General features: G+C 40.9%; 1 protein-coding gene across 3 annotated transcripts in view; it reads right to left on the reverse strand.

Annotated features, from left to right (window-relative positions):
• The window catches only part of ripor2 (RHO family interacting cell polarization regulator 2), a 62,367-nt gene extending 41,609 nt beyond the window's left edge, over positions 1-20,758 (reverse strand). Inside the window, exon 1 of one of the 3 annotated variants that reach the window (XM_079570488.1) lies at positions 20,612-20,758. In XM_079570488.1, coding sequence (XP_079426614.1) covers positions 20,612-20,669 — 58 coding nt within the window. In that variant the 5' untranslated portion in view covers positions 20,670-20,758. Of the gene's footprint in view, positions 1-1,311; positions 1,530-13,684; positions 13,981-20,611 lie in introns of those variants that run through there. The other 2 variants (XM_079570487.1, XM_079570489.1) reach the window with 2 other exon arrangements.
• Between the last annotated feature and the right edge of the window lie 291 nt (positions 20,759-21,049).

Genomic DNA, 21,049 nt, shown 5'->3' on the forward strand with positions numbered 1-21,049 from the left:
AGTTCGGCTTTACCCAAATCTAAAAGCTTCTCGATGCATATAGGCCAGAGCAACACCTCATTTGAAAGACTTGCAAAACTCATTGCAACTTCTTTTGATACATTCATCATGTTTTTTGTCTTTTTATCACTTTTTTTCTTACGCTTTTTTGTCATGTTTTAAGTCATCCTTTTGTGGCTTTTTCATCATTCTTTAGTCGTGTTTTAATCGCTTTTCTTTATTGTGTTGCTGCTACTTTTCTGGCACATTTTTGTCACGCTTTTGCCACTTCGTTAAGGCGGGGGTTAAGAGGTTAAAAGGTAGGTGGAGCGTAGGCCTGTCAGGAACAAATTTGAAGTTCGATATATTGAGGCAGGAAAGTATCGCGATAAACGATATTATTGACTAACGATACTGGATACTGTCAAATCTCAGGCACGAAAATGACAGTAAACCTTTGTGAGGCTTTCTGAGTGCATCATCATATCCTAAAATACCACACAAGCTGCAATAAACATGAAATATAACATAACTCAATCTGCTTGAATGAATGCACAGATGATAAATATCGAGCCCAAAAATATATCGTTTACCTGTTATTTATTTAACGATACGTCGATACAGTAATCATCGTGACAGCCCGGGTGGAGTGGTGGTTTTGGAGCGCAGCTATATGAAAAAGATTTGAACAACATCTGGCAAACAGACGCACTTTTTTATTATTACTACTACTACTACCATGGACAGAAGCTCTACCGAAAACGCACCGTTGGTTTTATTATTGTAGCTGATGGCCCGAAAAAACAACAACAAAACAAAAAAAGCTGCTGGGGCATTTTTTAAAAACCACTGGCCTGATTCTGTCACGTTTCGCGCACGTCCTGAAAAGTCAAAACTTCACACACCGAGACGTAGACGCGATTCCCTGCATTCCTGCCCATTGTGAGGCCGTCTCCAGAAGCGACAGCCAAGGCCAGACATTACTCACAGCGGCACATCATCTGTCAGAAAGTTTGCTGCCAGTGAAAGACGGGCCGGTCACGTGACAGCGACCCAACAAAGCCCATTGAGACGCGTAAAACGGTTAACACGGTTGTGGAGCCATAAATGTATACAACCAAAAATGTGGCACAAACGCAGGGGGCAAAGATATGAAATCATAAGAGGAACATGCTTTGTATTAATTAGAATGCTTTAAACATGACACTATGGTTCACAAGACCAAACCAAATAAGTTTACATAGACATTTTAGCAATACAAGCCAACACATTTTGATAATCCTTTTCATGCGTGGACTTGAACCAAAGTTACCCTCTGCGTTTTACACTCACCTCCTCAAACTTTTAACGGGAGTCTCCTCAAAGGCGCTACTGGTGCCCGTCTTTCCTCTCCTTATCCATGCGTAAAGACACCGCCTTTAATGATGAACAACGGAAAGCGGCACTTCGCGTTTACAGGAAGCCGGTAAACTCCGCAGTGAAAGGGAACAAGTGAACGCGAGCTCGCCCGTAGTGTCTGCTCTGATGTGAGCTCTGCCTCTGTCTGCCACAGCGCGCAGAGCGAGACCACTCCGGTCGTGTTTGCAGCGCTCCTCCTGAACGGCCGCCAGCCAATCAGAGGCCGAGGATGGGGCAGAGGGGTGTGGCAAGGCTGTTCTGGACCCCACTGCTTTCACTGCTTTGAATGGGGTGATAGGAGGATCTCCACAATACGTCCTGATATGCACCGTTTAGGCTTTTTGAAATACATTTGGACCATTGGGGTTTCATTCAGCTTTAGTACATGTATGTAAAACAAGCAATTTTAGCATGACTCTGATCATACAGAAAGCCAGGATTTAGCCTCTTGCTGGCACAGAGTCAAGTTTAAATTATGCTAAAAACCAAATTGAATTCAAATTATTAGAAATAAATGGTTTGAATTTGAGGCAATTCGAGAGCCAAAATGAATCGATCCAGTCCTGTAAACGCTCTCCAGACTGTAAACACATAGATTTGAAGGCGGCCCACCTCATTACCTCATTGTAAAAACCTGTCAGTGTTATACAAACCGTCTCAGCATTTTTATTATACAAGTATTAGCCAAAGCGTGTCAGCACTTGTGTTTTTCTGCGAGGGACCAGCGCGACAGACTGAGCATCCATCACAAGACTTCTGTTCATGGTCTTTGTGAGCGCGGGATAAAATTAGCCATCTCAAAAATAGCATGTTAAAAAGGAATGCAGCTATTAATTTGGATTATGTAACCTGCGTCTCACTGAGCTGCTGTAATAGTGCTAATCTTTTGGTGTTCAGTGCATTTGTGAAGTCCACACGAGTCTGAGCTGAGGATTCAACCAGTTGTCACTTTCTAAAATCCGTCTTGCTGTCGAGGTTTGTTTTTCTCTGCCACATATTTGACATGTCTATAACACTTCACTGGCCATGAGTTAAATTTAGATCCACTGCGTTGACGTGGGACGACTTTCAGACCCCGTGGTACAAATCACACTTTTCTATTGTCAGTCTTTCCATTGTGGGCACTGGGCAGTAAGAACATTTTCTCCATTCGTTTTCTGAATTAACACAATTTACACATTATTGTATTGAAGAAACATTTCATTCAAACAATAGACTTTATTATTTTCCCAAGACATAATGTATTGATATAAGGTAAGCGTTTCTTGTGTCACAACTGGTCGACTATAAAAAGCATATTTGCGTTATTGTTGTTTAGAAGTCCAACAGAAACCTTGTTTGTATTCATAGGTTTCAGTCACATGACTTTCTCATGTTACGAACGCCCATTTAGATGACTTGGCCATTCAGAAGAACGGCATGTTTTTCATTGTTTGTTGCTACTGACCTTATGTATATCACTTGAAACACAAGGATCATTTTACGTGAGTGACTAATTGAATGACTTCCACTTGAGTTTTCTGAAGTGTTTTGGTCGCTGCCCACCTCCATAAAACCAACGTGGTCATCTGCGATTACAGCCACAGGGATGCGGTCGAACTGACCTTTTCTTGAGGCTTGCTATACGATTGCTTCCACTTGTACAATAAATACTATATCAAACTACATAGAATTGCACAGATGAACAGTTCCATCTATTGGCACTACCCTTACAAGCTGAAGTCGGACGTTTCATCTCCAGAAGTCTGTTTTATGAAGAGTGACTGCCCTGGAAGATCAGCTGCCTGTTTAATTGCCAACTATAAGTGGATATGGTGTTCTGCTGAGGCCATACAAATCCGATTGAGCTCGGCCGTCCGCAAAAGCAAAGAGGGCAGAAAATGGCTTGTCCCTTTTAATCCATCACTGTGGTGTTAGTACAGGAGGGATTTCATTACAGAGAACTGATATATTGTAATTAACACTAGAAGTTTAAGGATTTCTCATGCGATCACCTCTACAGTATTACACAGACCTAAGCCTTTAAAATGTCCCAATCAAGCAAGTAGGAGCTGTCAGTCCAGAGGTTTAGAAGTTAAGATGCATTGAGCCAGAGTTTATTGGAAAATATTAGACTAAAAAAGAAGAAGCAAGGCAAAAATGCTGATGCTGACCTTCAGAGTGAACTATACACTGATAACTCCTTTTACGTTTCAAAAGGTAGATAAATCAGTGAGTCTTTTTTTTTTAAACTATCACACTGTTTGAATGTAAGAAGTTATAGCATGTCACGTTTTGTGTAGAAAAAGTGAAATGTCCAGCAGAGAGAAGCAAAGTTTCTCAGAACCATCCCTCAGAACAGTTCATAACACCATCATTTCCCTTCACATTGAAGTCACAACGACCCGATCAGTCCTCTCTGAATCTTTCTCTTTCACAGACCAAAGAATTTCCTTTTAAGCACACTTAATAACTTTGGGAATTTTAATTTCTTTCAACAAAAAAAATGTAAACCACATTCTTGTTCGTATTTGACGTCACTGTCTCCGTTCCCACTTTATGAGACTTCCTGGGTCTGAGGCATCTGTGGACTCTGCAGGGGTTTTATAAGCCCCGCGGCCCATGACAACAACAACAACACCACCACGGAGTTTCTATCACTTTCCCTGAAATGCATTAAACTCAAACTGAACCTACAAACATAAAATCATGTCTTTCTATTCGTCTGTAGCAACTAATGACAGGGAATCAAGAGTCGCGTCCCAAAACAAAATGTAAAACACACATATTTTCTGCGTCACACTCAGTTGCTGCATATTTGGGTCTGTCATTACGGCTGTCATCAACGTTTTTGAGCAGAGCTATATTTACACACCATGAAACGAGCAGACACACTTTTGAACACAAGTCCTCAGGTCCTTGTGTCTGAGTCCATGACAGGTTCAGATGGAGGCCTGAGCAGTGAGCGCATGATGTTCAATAAGAGTGACAACAATATGAACTTAAATCAAGTCCAAGAACAGTCTAAACCAGACGCAGTCGTTTTGTAAGAACGTTGAAGCTTCTTTGTATTTATTCTCTGTTATTTTCATTAAGGACAGGTCCAAGCATGAGCTACAAAATCACAGTATGTCTCAAGTTCATTCCTCGTGCATGAAAAAAAAGAAAGAAATTCTTGTCAAATACTTTCTGGTTTCTTGGACTTAAGGTCAGTTTTTAATAAAAATGTAGCACCCGGTGTAGCAGCAGTTTGGTTTACTGTTCTGTGAAAGAAAAACATCATATAAGCCCCATACCACTACCCGAGCCAAACTTAAAAATGCAAATACTTAAACTGAAGGTTAATTAAAAGGATTACCTTGAAATCTACTTTAAGAATAAACCGGAGCGCTCAGCTAAGCAAACCGTTACATATGTTTATGTAAGCCCTGAAAGAACAGGAGTGAAAAGACGTCCAATGATAGAAGTGAAATATCCTCAGCACAATTAACCCAGTCCAGTCGCCAATATTTGTAAATGTCTACTACGGGGAGAACTGTTACATAAAATGATGTAATATATCAACACACAACTTCAACATCAATTACAAAAGTACATAAAGTTTTTACATTTCTTAAAATATTGAGACTTTCAGCAATTTTCTCCCATATTTAGCATGATATACAGTAATAATTCCTACGCTCTATGTATACAGTCAACACTGACCTTGCTGTAGCACAACACTGTGTCTATACCGCGGACCCCCCCTCCTCCAGACTTTCCCGGACTTCTTGTTCATTATGTAACGCGGCATTGGGTCCTTAAGAAAAAGTTCTCCAGATTTCTTCTTCTTCGAATAAACTCCAATAACAAACTAACTTCTGCACTTGCTCTCAGCTGTTTTGGTCCGTGTCTCTGGGGACGGACTGGGAAAGGTCACATGACTGAAGGGTTGGGGGGTCAAGGCTGGAGGGTCCACTGGCACAGCTGACGGTGCCTGAATGTGCAGAGCTAGGATATCAGAGGAGAATGCTGCACGATGTTTCTCTCTCATTACTACAGCTGTATGCCGACTTATTGAATGGCTGCTACTACGAAGAAGTAACTGATGATATTGCTACTTATATATAGCTTCTCTCATACCAGTACTGCAGCTGCCACTACTATGCTTACTCCAATGGGGCAACTGCAACTCTTTGAATTACTACAGCAAAAGATTACTACTATTGCTTTTAAAACTACTATTACTTCACCAATAGTGCAATAGGACCAACATTCTAGTTAATATTTACCACTTTACACTTTATAAACCAAAACATTAGGGCAAGTGGTTCACAAACATTCCATACCAAGTACCACTTCATAAAATATTTGGCCTTCAGAGCAATACCTGTCCTAGATTAAAGGAGCTATACCTGATTTTCCGAGTTACGGAATGAAATTTGTTTCGTCTTCCTATTGTATATTGTAAAATCAGACACTGTAGATCTGATTTGTATCAATTTCATGAACATGCACTGTCCCTGTGAAGAATTGGATGCTACAAATATTAGAAGAGATTAGGGATGAGTTTGTACCTCAACCAACATGTTAATTTCACTGTTTGAAATGAAAAATTCCGTTATAAGCAAGGCAAGTTTTTTTATACCGCGCATTTTGTACACAAGGCAACTCAATGCGCCTAGAGGGCGTTTGAGATGAAATAAGGACTACACTAGGTCTAAATCAGGCCCATAAAATGTCTAAACTGGGTGTAAACCATGCCTAAACCAGATGTAAATGTGCTTTACAGTTAGGAAACCATGCACATTCTGTATTATCTTGTGTCGTGCATCTATGTCATATACTTTACAGTGAGCTTCATGTTGTGACTTGTTGCTGTTTAAAGAGATACTTTACCCGAGGGGTCACGTTCCATAAAAAGTTCAAAGCAGCCGTTTGCAAACTCCGCAACTACAACTGCTGTATACACATCTGTACAGTAATATAACATGAGAAAACTGCTCTTAATAAAGCTAGAATACTGCAACTGTTGGGTTTAGGCAAATAATAATAAGGTATGCAGGATAAGGAGGTCATTAAAACAGTATAGAACACTACTACGCTATCACGTCCAAGTGAAGGATGTCTGAGCATGCTTCATGCATAATGTATCATCCCTGGTCAGACTGACTGTATAATTGGTCTAGACAGCCATTAGTATGTGGGGAAGAAGTCTCCTGTGGCATCAATCAGTGCGTCAAAGCTGCTTGGACTGGAAATATGTAGCAAATGATAGCAAAATCTATTGTAGGTTTACATAGATACAATCCAGTGTCCCCATGTCAGTGCATTGTCTTTGTGCACATCTGCAGCCTGTTATGTTTATGTGTCAAAGGGAAGTGTCAGCAAAGTTTGTCACACTAATACAATCACTGCACACAAAGCTCAGGATTCGCGAGTCCTTAAATGAGAAAAGTTAAAGAGAAGAAGATTTTGTTGCACATTTGGACTTGTTCCATACACCTACAACCTTTTCAAGAGCCAAGATCCACTGGTTCCCACACGGAGTCCAGGGTGGTCTCTTGTCTGTCATGACTGAAGCGGTATTACCTCAGTTTCCAAACCACCGAGTGTAAACCTCACACGCCCAGCACTGCCCACAGACACATCACTATAGTAACCCTATAGGAGCTGAAAGAAAGGTTAGCGGCGCGGCCAAACCAAAGCCGTATAATCCACCGGTAAACACGAGTGACCGGACAGGACAGGACAGGACAGTTTACACCAGCGGCATCGGCATGACTTTGGTCTCCTCCTCAAAGCTTATGAAAAAAATCCTCTTCTTTCCACATCTAGAAGCTTGAAACAATAATGGAAAATACTTGCATATACACCTTCTATTAGCAATGCTTCTGTTGTGCGACGACTATTACCTTAGAATACAACTATGCTTAGTTCTTTTTTTATGACAATGTGAAATGCCTTAAATATGTAAAAGAAATAGTTAGAGAACTTACACGGGCCACCACTAGAAGTATTATTACTACAACCAGCGAAGTGGCCCAGCTTTGTACAGACATATCTTTGTACAGACATATTCTTTGTTCAGACATTTTCTCCATAATCTTGTAAACAGCTCTCTTTTTATATTGATTATTGGTAAGAAATAAAGCAGAAACAGCATAAAGCAGCCCCGATTCCCTTCTATTACATAAAAACTACTAAACTTGCTTCCTGGGTTTGTTTCCCTGAAATAGAGCTGAAACAGTCAAAAGTGAATTTTGCAACCCTGATTCTAGTAAATTACATAGAAATACCACATATTATACAAGGGTATTTCCATACAAATAACTTCAAATACTTACATTGTAAGGTGGTTGTTACCCTATTGTCACAATACAAGTGTAATTTCACAGCCGCTTCTAAGATCATCACTTTGTAGCTAGAATTATAGGAAATCAAAAAGTAACTACATATAAATTAGTAGTAAAAAAAATAGTAATTACACAAATATCTCCCAGTTAATTACATAGACAGAGTCTTTTACCCTATTACTGTTATACAATAATATACAGTTTCTCAAATATACAGAAATTACCTCACAGTGTAATGTAAAAGAAACTACATGGTATTTATCCATGAATATCCTTGCTTCTTGTAGTTATGTAATACAATAGTAATTTCATGGAAATGTTGTATACACACAACATGCTGTGATGTAGTTTCATGGAAATAAGATCAAGACAGTATTTTATTATCATCAAAATTATTTGGAAATTTCTTAGAAATGACATATTATTTCCAAGTTATTACCTTTTGGTTACCATGCTATTACCCTAGTAAAACCACATTATTACTGTGCCGTAATATAAAGTGCCACCAATTTGGTAATACATCTGCTGAAACATAGAGAATGCACAGGAGTTAGTGGAACTGTCTTTGAAGTGAAACCATAGACTGTGTATATTAAGAGTGAACATGCTCAGGGTTGTCCAGGCTTTACAAACCACAGAGTACAAGATGCGCTGGAGTGTTTAGTCTGAAATAGGTCACTAAAGCCAACTGTCAGAGTCCGGGACAGGCAGAGACACTGCGTTAATACGGCTGTGCTACAGTAGGTCCCCTCGGGTCACAGCTATTCCCAACGCTGAGTGGACACACATACACACATCGCACCGTAATGTCGTTTTATTCCGCGCTCTTTACTCTATCACAGTCGACAGGGCTGTGTGGGCGGGACAAGATTGCAGTACAGTGTATATCTACATCAGTGGAAAATATCTGCGTAAAATGTAACTCAAGATGCTGATTATAGAAGATTTATCTCATTTAATGTTGTCCAACTATATAGATCTATTATACAACTTTGAGACATGGTAATAATTTGTGTGGTGTTAATTAGTAGGGTAGGGATTATTTTTTTGCATTAATCGTTGCATTAATTTTTGATAGAACATATACAGTGAACTGAATAATCCCGGTAAACTTATCAACAGAACTGGGGAGTTTTTTTGATTGACGGCAAGGGACAGGAACGAGTGAAAGTCAGGGTTAATGTGACAGACAGCTGTAAACATCGGCCGAATTATTTCCCGTCGCAGCAGTGACAGTGTAACAGAAGAGAGTAGAGCAGGAGGAGGACAGTGATGCTCCAGTTAGACGCTACAGTCAGTGTCAGCACACAGGACAATGTAGCCAAAGCACCCTTTAGCACAGATAGTTCAGAGCTTTTTTGGAGACTGTAGGATTTGGAAGAACTTGACTATGCTACTCTTAGAGGGAGTGTGTACAGTCAGGAACAATACATTTGGAGGATCAGTAATGGCCAGTAAACATTCTGAAACATCCTGATCATAAATGTCTTTTTTATCATATCTCATACATCAGCTATAAATGAAGTTTTTAAAGGCACACACCATAATTATATCTCAAAGTGACAGGTATTTATCCTCTCCTTACATCTCCATATTGCAGTTCAAAGCTGTTGTATGTGGTGCATGTAAATCAACCGTCTCCCTTTACAGTCGGCCCTGAGGATTGTATTTCCTGTGATCTAGTGCTTCTGCAGGCTCCATGTTGGCTCTGAGGGGGATACAGTTTCCTGGGGCATGCTGAAGTGGACATGTGCAGACAGAGACACTGGAGGAGGACAGGATTTGTGAAACCTGATACTGGCTCTATAATCTTGCAATCCTTAAGCCCTGTTTATCATGTAATGATATTGTGTTCTGGGCCATTGTCCATAGCTTCATTCGAAATGCAGAATCTGAGAGTGGAAAAAATACAGCGAGATCCACGCATTGTGTATAATGAGGCAGTGATATGAAAAATAACGCTTGCGTAGTTTCATTTGCATGTGATAAAGCATGTGATGCTAGTTGGTGTTCATGGCTGCAACTCTTTAAAGCCACACCACCAAACATTTCACCCAATAATTTAGAATAAAATAAAAGCATTTATTTTATTACAGATATACCTATTGTTGAAAAAACACTTACAAATAGGTGGGTAATAGGCTACGTCCTCATCCAAATCTTTTCTGTAATTACCCACAGGGAAAAAAATAGCATTTTCTGTGTGGAGCCGGTCATTGAAGCAGTACTAAGTATCTCTTGCCCCTAGAGGCCATAAGCACAGCTGCAGGTGTTGTAGCAAGTTGCGATTTTCTTTACATATTAATTGTCCGTGCGAGTAAATACTACGCTGACAGAAAAGACAAAGGGAGAGAGGGATAAGGTACATCCAATTACACCATGGAAATATTTTTTTTTCACTCAAACTTGGCTGTAAATACTGTTTAAAGTGGCACTAGCCCAGAGTTAGCTTTGCCCATTAGCCTGTTAGCTTCTTCTTCATTATTCTATTAGTGTGTACTGGTTGCTCCGGTCCGGTGACAGTGGAGTTGCAATTGTGCTTTCTGGCCAGAGACACCGGGGGAGATGAAAGACCCTCCAATCATCCCATGAACACTTGTATTACCCCCAGAGAGACTACGAAAAGGACATTAAAGATAGTATTAAGATAAACAAGTTACTTAGTATTGCTTTAAGAGCATGTTTTGTCTTGGCAATGGCAACAGTACAATCCAAAATGCTTAGCAGTGTGCCTTTACATTATCCTTCATGTTGGGTCATGCTCAAACCAGCTCAAGTCTTTTGATAACATTTTAGGAGTTCCTAAGGTATTGCACGAAGAAATCCCTTGAGGAAAGTCCAAAAATGCTGTAAAACACATCATATCCCAGCAATGCTTACTGTTGCAGTAAACCATTATGCAACACCCTTGTCATTCTCTATGTTAAGACATGGAAAAGCTTTCAAAAGACTGAGTGGGGCAATTACTGAACAGGCAACGCCCCCAAAACCTAAAGACTGATTGACAGGTCTTTGTGGCTGTAGACAAACAAAAACACAACAGCTATTGAGCCAAGCAATTACAGCGCTTGTTTAGCATTTGTCAACAACCATGTACAATAAATCACAGTACTATACATTACATAAAAGACTGTGGTAAATATTTGGACATATGTGGTGCTGTTGTTAAGGCCTGCACGTTATGAAGGAATGCGTGCATGTGAGGTTCTTCTTGCTTTATTATTTTGATAGTAAACCAAAAAAGCTAGTTGTTTGTTTAGTTGGCCTATATTTTGTGGGGCTCCATCCTGAAACAAAGCAACATCACACAATGCAATGGTAAACTAGGCTAAGGCGTTTATTACAAATCATGAGCTGAAAATAACTTAGCTTAGGCCTGGGGAGTGATAATGTGTTTTGTCTAAAGTAATTTATGACAACGAATCCCCCCCACCACCCCAAGAAATGTCTCACCTGTTGCTGCTAAAATCCAAGTGCTACTACAGGGACCCATATTGTCTTATTACCTCCATAAATTTGAATAGCGAATACAACCAGTGCGAGACAGACACTCCAAAGGAACAAGCCAAGGGTGTAGTAACTCAGCGCTGCAGAGACCTCCTGATCTCCACTACACTGGACACTTGTGACTGGAGAAGGCCGCTCTTCATGCTCTCTGCCCCGACCCAGTTAGGCAAACACAGGTTTATTTAGAAACCAAACAGCGACCATTAATCTCACACTTAGTCTTATTTTCACTGTCATTAAAGCTCTCCCACTATTGGTGCTACTGCTTTCATTCACCGCTCACCACATCCTCAAAGAAACACAAGCTCTTTGAATTAGTCATAAGGACCATTGTGTGTATTTTAGTCCCAAAGACACCGCTGTACGTTTCCCCCATATGGGACAGGCATTAATATCCGCGGTGTTCGTGGAGTGGGCACGTGTGTATCTCGGTGATAAGCAGCAGAAGAAAGCCACGCTGTGTCTATTTTATGTGTAATGCAGTTTAATCCAAGAGAGCGTGAATAGAGGCTTTCAGGTCACACGGGGGGTTCGTGTGGAGGTGATTTACAGACGTTCACGGATAATGATCAGGGGCTGCAAAAGCTCGGATACAGCAGCTTTACAGGGTAGTTTACCAGCAAGCTAATGTAGAGTGATTTATATACAGTGTGGTGCAGGTTTGGACTGTCACAGTACAGTAGAGATGTGGTTTTAAAATAAAAAACAACCCACACAACTACACCATGAGTTCGAGATGGTAAAGCTACTTTTTAAGGAACTGAAAGTTTAAGGTGATCTACCATAGCACATGTTCCAATATACTGAATAGAATAAACATATAGGCTGTAATTTGTAACCTTTAACTTCATTGATGGGAAGAGAGTAAATTGTTACAAAGATATAAGATAAACCTATCTGACTGCACATTCATGTTTATGGAAAGCAATATGATTCTTTTTTCTTTTTTCTTTGCTTTCAAAATTTTAAATCCATAGATTAAACTGTATAACAAAAATATAAGCCAGCGTATTCATTATTTGAGGCCAAAACGAAACAATTTCTCTACATAAATGGATTATTAACTGAGGAGAAAATAGCCGAAATTGCAAAAAGATGAGAAAACCAGTGGAGAATGGGCTGTATGAACCATAAAGCAACCTTCATCATTAGAGTCTCTAATGTACAGAGTTGTCCCCCTCAGCCTCCTCACACAGAGCTGCTCTCTGATAGGCTGCCCGCTCTCAGAGTCAGCTGGCTCCTCGCGGCACTGTGCCGTTCAAAGACAACGTCACATTAGCCGGTTGTGGAGCTCACTGAGAAGTGGGTCAACACAGGCATTAACATACATTACCCGCCAAGTGATGCAATGGGTGGGAATATCCTCCTCATGCACCTTTAGCAGCTCCAGCAGAGCACTATCGAAGGATTTACAGAGGGGTAATTGAATGGCCATTGAAACTATGGATTGTCAGTGTGTGACATTGAACAAGATTTTCAAATTGTACTTGTGAGAAACTTGTCTCCCATTCACTTTGACTTTGAGGATTACAATTTTTACAAAGCCTACAGACTAATTAATTATTCAGCATCACTTCATCCCACAATCTTATACCACACAAAGGACAACAGTGCCATTATATACCTCTGTTGCTCAATGTAGCTATCTTGATTTTCTGACATGTCCTGGTATATTTCTGACTTGCTCTAATACATATTATTGGGGAAATAAAATTGCCCTTCTCCTATTTGCAGTTTTAGAAACGACAGAACAAGCTAAATAGTGTGGGTCACATGAGTAAATAAATCTATAGTCTAAGTCAATACTAGTTTCTTATTATTGGTCCTTTACACAACACAACACGCTCATCATTTAGTTTTTGTAATGTGGCAGTAAACAAAGTCTCACAGGTGTATTGCCAGCTAATATGGACGTCCCAAACACACTTCCTACAGGATAAACCACATCAAATACCACACTTTCAAGGACTCATCCTGAGTAGTTACATCCTGGAGACCTAGTTTCAGTGCTCTCCGGTCTGGGAATACAGTGTCACACCAGACACCATTGCCCACTCATCTTCTGCCATTAAATTATCTATAGTCTTGGTTCCACTCGGGAATAGCACGAAGCTCTTTTTGCACTGCCTTTGGACAAGCAAACAAACACTCCATCAGAAAGACAATATTCTGTTTTAAACAACTGTGTATTACATAAGAACGCCCACACTGCACCAGGCACCGCTCTACCGCCTCTAAACAGGGTGAAAAGTTGAAAAATCGATAAACAAAGTGCACAGAACAACCCAACTTATTTATAATAGCAGGTAAATGCATGCAAACAAACCACTTATATACGTCTTACTTTACTTTCGAGATAGAAAAAGCAGGTAGTGCATGACAAAAACACCCACATTGCTAAACACTTGCATTGCATCCTTAACAACAAGGTCAAGGTTCACCGCGAGCTACCTCTCACCCGCACACCGTCCAATCGATAAACTCACCGTCCTCCAGAAAGACATCTTCAGCTTCTTCACGCATCATTTCATCTGAGTCATCCTCAATTACAATGTCCACAGCAGCCATCTCCTCTGCGTCTTCTTGTCTCCTTTGGCGCACTGGTCTGGAGTCAGTGAGAGCTACGAGTGGAGATTTGAATCAGCGCCGGGGCCTGCCTGCCTCCCTCTCTCTCTCTCTCTCTCGCTCCCGCGGATCTTGCCAGGTTGACTTTGCTAAAGTGTGAGAAATTAAAAGGACGGTCCTTCTGCAAGAGTTGGTTTCGTAACATCCTGGGCAGAAGCTGAAGTGAAATTGTGTGGTTGTGAGGGAGAGTACAGTGAGGGGAGGGTCTTGGCAGAGGCTTGTGCGTCCATGCCGAACAGCAGGGTGTCTAGTGATTCAGCTCGACTGCTTTGTGATTAACAGGAATAATTAGCTGTTTTATTTCGAGCCGGTATGAGAGGACAGGGGGGAGAGACAGGAGTGATCTACTTGTCATTCCATCGCAGCTCAATGGTGGTCATGGGACAGCACTGATTGCTCCCTCTATTTTTGCACCGGGCCACTGTAGCGGTGATAAGGGTCTCCACAGTTCTGCGTGTGATTAGAATGAGTAAGAATCTAGAGTTGTTAAGAAACTCAACCTTGAAGTTTGGCCTCTATCAATAGAATCAAATATTTGCCAATGATATCAGCCAAGTTTGGATGACGCACTTATAAAAGAAAATAAAGGTGGGACAGCATCTTCTTGCTTTGTTGAGTTGCAGTGGAAGGAAAAAGTGGGTACACCGTTTGGAATTTCTTATATTTCTGCCTAAATTGCTCATAAAATATGGTCTGATCTTTATTAAAACCACAAGAATGAGTAAACAGCGTGTGTTTAAACTAATACCACCTAAACATTTACATTTTATCATATTTTTATTGCCGTAACATGTAAACATTCACAGGACAGCGGGGAATAAGTGAGGACACCGTTAGATTCAATAGCTGGTTGACCCTCCTTTGGCAGCGGTAACTACATCCAGACATTTCCTGTAGTTGCAGATTAGACGTGCACAACGATCAGGATGAATCTTGGACCATTGCTCTTTACAAAACTGTTGTAGTTATGGCCCTAGGAGACAACTTTACAGGACAGACCACTCCTTGGAAGTGAAGCAACAGTGCCAAACTGTCTCCATTTGTAGACCATTTTTCTAACCATGGATTTATGAACATCAAGACTTTTAGAGATGGTTTTGTATCCTTTTCCAGCTTTATACAAATCAACAATTCTTGATCGTAGGTTTTCAGAGAGCTCTTTTGAGTGAGGCATGTTGCACATCAGACAGTGCTTCTCAACAAGAGACAATTCTTAACTACAGTAGTTTGTGTTTTTCAGTGGCAGCTTTAAGCCACACCTCAGTGATTGAACTTCAGGTGGGCTCACACTACTCACTTATTCCTTCCTCTCCTGTGACTGTTTACATGTTATGGCCAAGAAAAACATGATCAAATGTTAATGTTTGGGTGGTATTAGTTCAAGCACACACTGTTTACCCATACTTGTGATTTTGACAAAGATCAGACCCCATTTTATGACCAATTTAGGCAGAAATGTAAGAAATTCTGCGTACTCACTTTCTCCTCCCTCTGTATTGGATGTGAGGAGATGCGTTCCAGTTGGGAGGAATAAAGTGGGGGGCATCAGGTGGGTGCTGTTTGTATCCGTTTGGGCCCATAGGCTTTATTTGATAGGAAAGTATAGGGAGAAAGGGGGCTCCATATGTCCAGCAGCCCTATCCACTAGACTTCAGCTGCTGTTCATCTAATATAACAGTTTAGTGAAAATTGTTGTGCTGAGTGACCAAACCAAACACAAAAGGTGCTAAAGAACTACTCACCGCTGTATGCATGTTTTGGCAGTCACTCCGAGTCACACCTATGTGCTAAATGTTGTATTATGCCAGACATTATGCACAGCCAAGTGTCGGACGATGCAGCTGAAAACTTTCCAAGGTCTAGACCGTTATTCATCCAGGGATCTACAAATCTTCACTTTCTATTTATCTAGCGTCTCTGTGTAATTAAGAAAAACATTCACGACTTTAGCGTGTAATCGAGGATATCCATCAGTTGATGTTTTCTGACTGTATGGATAAAGTGTAGGAGGAGTCCTCATGGGGATTTTGGAATACATTATTCATAGCAGGTCATTACAGCAGCAATACTCAGACAAGTACACAGAAAATGAACTGCTTGACACATTGTATGCATCTTCAATTATGGTCCTGTTTTCAGATTAATAGAAGCATGCCCATGTTCTTCTTGTTTTTCTACTAAAAGACCAACCTCTGAAAAATGTGACCCGTCCACTCTTACCTCTCTGGTTTGGTCACTTAAGAAGGTATTTTGTTGTTCTCCTGCAGCACAATGTCCATTACTCTTATCTGTGCACTTTCTGACTCAGTCCCACTTTAGACAAACCTCCAAACACCAGAATAGAAAGTAGGCCTCAAGTCGATTCATTATCACTTAACTTTGGCGCTTCCTGTCCCCCGACACTCACCGCCTTTAAGGCCAAAGCTCCAGGGACAAGACCCAGAGACCAACTCATTTTCACTTAGGCTTGCCCAAACTGATCCTGAATGTATCTCACTCATTTAAGAGAAAGAGGAAACCTTAAAATACAAAGACAGGAAGTTACTGGTGATTTTGCTTAAACTTAAGACAGAATAACTTCCCTTTATGTTTAATGTTTTGGTTTTTAACTATGACAACTACCACTTTTGGCTCACAAGGCAGTCAACAATGCACATTTGAGCGGTCAACATGGGGAGACTTGTTGCTTTGGCTTTGCAAACCCATGAACATGACATTTAAAGAAGAGCCACAGTCTGCAGCAGATTCATCCCACTCCCATCTGCTCACAGCTAAAATCATAACATGCTCCGATGACTGTACAGTGCTGAACTATATTTGTGGAGCTGTTAGACTTAATGCTACATGCACAGGCTGTAGGTCTAAACACCTACTCAACTCTATCCAACAGGGGAAACATATCAGGACCAAATTAGAAGCAAACAACAGAGGAGACCTCCACCATGGTATTGTTTCTTTCTAGCATGTTGCGTTTTTTTAACTCATTTATTGTCCGTGAGAGTAAATACTACGCTGACAGAAAAGACAAAGGGAGAGAGGGATATTGTACATCCAATTACACAATGGAGATATTTTTTTCACTCAAACTTAGCAGTAAATACTGTTTAACTGGTGCTAGCCCGCAGTTAGCTTAGCCCATTAGCCTGTTAGCTTCTTCTTCGTAATTCCATTAGTGCGTATTGGGGCCTCCGACCTGTAGGCAGCGAAGTTGCAAGGGTGGTTTTCTGGACAGAGACACCAGGGGGAGATGAAAGACCCCCAAATCATCCCATCAACACTTGTATTACCCCCAGAGGAACTACGGAAAGGATTTATTAAGGTAAACAATGTTTATTTTACTCCTCACAATCCAAACTCCACTCAAAACAATAAGCCGTTACTGTCACAGGATTTTCAGAAGACCTGTCGATTTAAAAGCAATATGTTATAAGAGTACTACAGATTACACGACTGCATACAATTTTGATTATTGTCCCACCACACAGATCTTAATCTGGGTATCACATCCTCAGTTGCCAAAACTCTAAAATACTCAATGTCAGTAACAAAGTGCTGACAACATGGTCTATTTTTGGCCGTGATTGGGCAGCTGCATACCACCGACTTGTGTCATTTTTTTTTTAATCTGGCTGTCTGAACTCACCTACCCCTGACCCGGGAAAGGCAAACACTTACTGGTATCCAAACACACAAACTGCTGGGCGCAATAATATGCAACACTTACACAATGCCCCAACGACACGGACCGACACAAGTTCACACATAAACTGTTGTCACTCAGCACAAGCTGCACAATGGCGGTGCAGTTGGGTACAATGGGCCTGTTTGAATGGGGCCAAACAATAGCGCTCTTAGGCTTCATGAGCGGAGCCAGATGATGAGTATCCCAGGAGACTGAATAGGCGGCTCTCCCTCCTACACGTTCGCTCCTCCGGCCCCGACACGCCGCGTACACAGCCTGCTATTATGGCTGTAAACATCTGATTTGAGCCTGGAAACAGCGGCTCATTTGCATACAAGCCACTGAAGAAATGAGAAAAAGAACATTTGATGAGGAATAATAAGTGCTGCACATTGCAAACATTCTGGAAAAAGTTCAATTGCAAAAACAGATAAGTGCCATTGAGACCATATGCTCAACACTGAAGGCAAAGCAAAATCTCAATTTTCAGGTTTGAGGCCAGTTTGCTTTCTTAAAACTTTCATCTGGCATTAAATAAATTGCCTTCTCAAGGAAGCGTTTATTTATTGCACTGGTTCAACATTTAGTTACTATAGCTTTATATGGGAAAATGTAGGTGTCAAATGTTCACTTTAGTAGCTCCTACATAATATTATACCCAATTTTCTAGCCTTGTGCTTAATATTTTGAAGGTTTGTTCAATTTCTCATTCATAATCTGATAAAAGTTATTTACCCTAAAAACATGGCTTTTTTTTTTTTACTGATTTAATATGTCAACAAAATAAAAAATATAATTAAATGCCTTATTTTGTAATCAAAACTTTAAATGAAATGGATTTTTTTTTTCTGACATTCACCTGCAGAGTCTTAACAGCCTATTAGTGCAATAAAAATAAATCTCCATCTTAATCAGAGCTGCACCCACAGTTTGCAGACAGCGCTAAACATGACAACAGAATAGTTGTTTGACTGATCAACTTTACCAAGTGCTACGGCCACATTTATGAACGCTGTAACTTCCCTGTAAACTTTTCTTACCATCAAACATCGTGCATGCATTGTGAAAAATGTCTCAATCTTCTCCTGCATCCCCTGTCATGTGTGCAGCGTGTTCTGTTCCCTCCAAAAAGATCCTCTTGTCTCAGTGTAAGAGCGATGACAAATGGGATGACTTTGGAGGGGTGCTTGGTTTCCCTGGTAACAATAATGAGGGCATTGCGTGGTAAATCCAATTTGCCATAGCACTCTGAGCCATCTGAAGTGCCCGTGTGACAAACAGTTTGTGTGTGCTTCATAACTAATGGAAAAGCCACCGTCCAGTAACTCAACTAAATCTAGTTAGTGTCCCTATCTCGCAATGGGAAAGACTGTGGTCAAGTATGAACAGGTAAATGTTCTATTTTATTGTAGCTCACGAGAGAAAAAAACAACGCTTTGCTCTTTTACACTCCCGCTGTGGCTGGAGATGGCATCTTTTACAGGATCCATGTCTCCACATTTTTGCTATGCTTGCACTTGGCACCTATTATAGATCTTTCCTGTTAAATCAATGGTAGTAAGAAAAACAATGGTGTCCGGGAGGACGGGTGAAAAAGGGAAAAAGAGACAGAAGTCTGGATGTCTTGCAGGAGGAGTTTTTTACTGACCATGCGGGACCCGGAGACATGAACTCAAGACATTGAGCTAGCCTAACTATTCAAGTCTGGCAATTCCTCCACATGAAGAGGGACAAATAACCTCTGCTGTGCGTCATACTGATATGAAAGCCAAAACATACAGTGCCTGAAAGGCAATGTTATGGCTAAGTGGCAAATGGCACGACCGTACAGCATGAGCCAATATGATAGCGATTAAATGTTATTCTGTAACAGTAAGCAGAAGTATTATTATCATGTCACCATGTCTTTTGCAAATGCATCTTTTAACATTTTTACCCAACAGCTTGGGTGTTGTCAAACAACTACAAAATACTGTATATGCCTAAACTACATAAAAAAAATGTATAATTGCCATTATACAGGTGCTTGTCATAATGAGAATATCATGAAAAAGTGCATTTACTTCTGTTACTCAACTTAAAATGTGAACTATATGATATAGACTCATTCCATGCAAAGTGACATATGTCAAGCCTTTATTTGTTATAATTTTGATGATTATGGCTTAAAGTCCATTTTTAAAATATAAAATGTTCTGAGATTTTAATTTGGGTTTTTTACAAGCTGAGCCATAATAATCAAAATGATAACAAATAAAGGCTACATATCTCACTTTGCATGTAGTGAGTCTATCATATAATAGATTCACAGTTTAAGTTGAGTAACAGAACTGAATGCACTTTTTCCATGATATTCTAATTATATGACGAGCAAGTGAATAATTGCACAAAAATGCACAGATCACATTGAGGGTCAGTCCTGAGCTGCCACGGCTCTGCATGTCGCCAACATGGGCCAACCCGACCAGCCTGTCTGTGTAGGTTCCCCCCCCGGTGTTCTGGTTTCCCCTGCCTCCAGAGTATGCAAACTCTACACACGAAGGCCCTGGTCCGTCCAGTATTTGAACCCAGGGCCATGAACTCCACTTAGACCAGGGGTGTCCAAACTTTTTTCATGGGGGGCCGCATACTGAAGCGTACACAGGGTGAAGGGCCATAGATCGGTGGTTAGTGCTGCAAAACCTTTGACTAGCAGAGGTTTAAATTGTGCCCCACACCTTTATTTCTGCTCAAAACCTTCATGCCAGCTCTGTCTCACAGTAACAGGTTAGTTGTTAGGTTAGAATTGTGTGGAATTATTACATTTCAAATGAAAAAGGACTATCTCTGATGATGTGTCCCGATTCAGCAAAAAGGCAGAGGGCAACCAAAAATTGGTGCACTTTGGACACCCCTGACTTAGACCCTACACACCCTCTCATTCTCCCATCAGTCAATTATGATTGTAATGGTTCAGTAGCTCATTGGAGCATTGGTAAATTATTACACTTATTGGTCCTGGTTTTGAAAAGTACAGCCTCTCTCTGGTAGTGGGTGGGATGTACGGCTGGTGAGTTAATAGAAAATAACATCTTTGTAGTTAATAGTAGTTAAATTGGATACCTACTGTGCGAATATCTTTTCATTGCTATGTAGTTGTAAGTCTCGACCCGGCGTCGGAACATTGTGCTCAGAGATAATCCAGCTGAACTTGTCAAACTGCGGCTACATCTCCTTTTGTGCCATCACCAAGTCCTGTTTTAGCCTCTCTTTTCTCCCTGTCGCTCCCTGCCGCTATTGTGCTATGTCTTTGCCACTTCCACAATCGGATCCTTTTCTCTTTCTCTGTGCTCTAGTGAGGTTAAGCCAGTGTGCAAAGGGCAGAGCGGGCATCAGACAATGGCCTTGATAGAAGCACAGTTCACCAGCTGTGCAGAGTGGCACCGGGAGGCAGCAGGCGTCACGCTGTGGTGATGAAGGTGGTGGTGATGGTCCCATGCTTGGAGCCACACCTGAGGCAGACTGATAAGCACTCAAGCAAATGAATCAGCACTGTCCCGCTATG

This window comes from Gobius niger (genome assembly GCF_951799975.1).
Source record: "Gobius niger genome assembly, chromosome: 14".
NCBI lineage: Eukaryota > Metazoa > Chordata > Actinopteri > Gobiiformes > Gobiidae > Gobius > Gobius niger.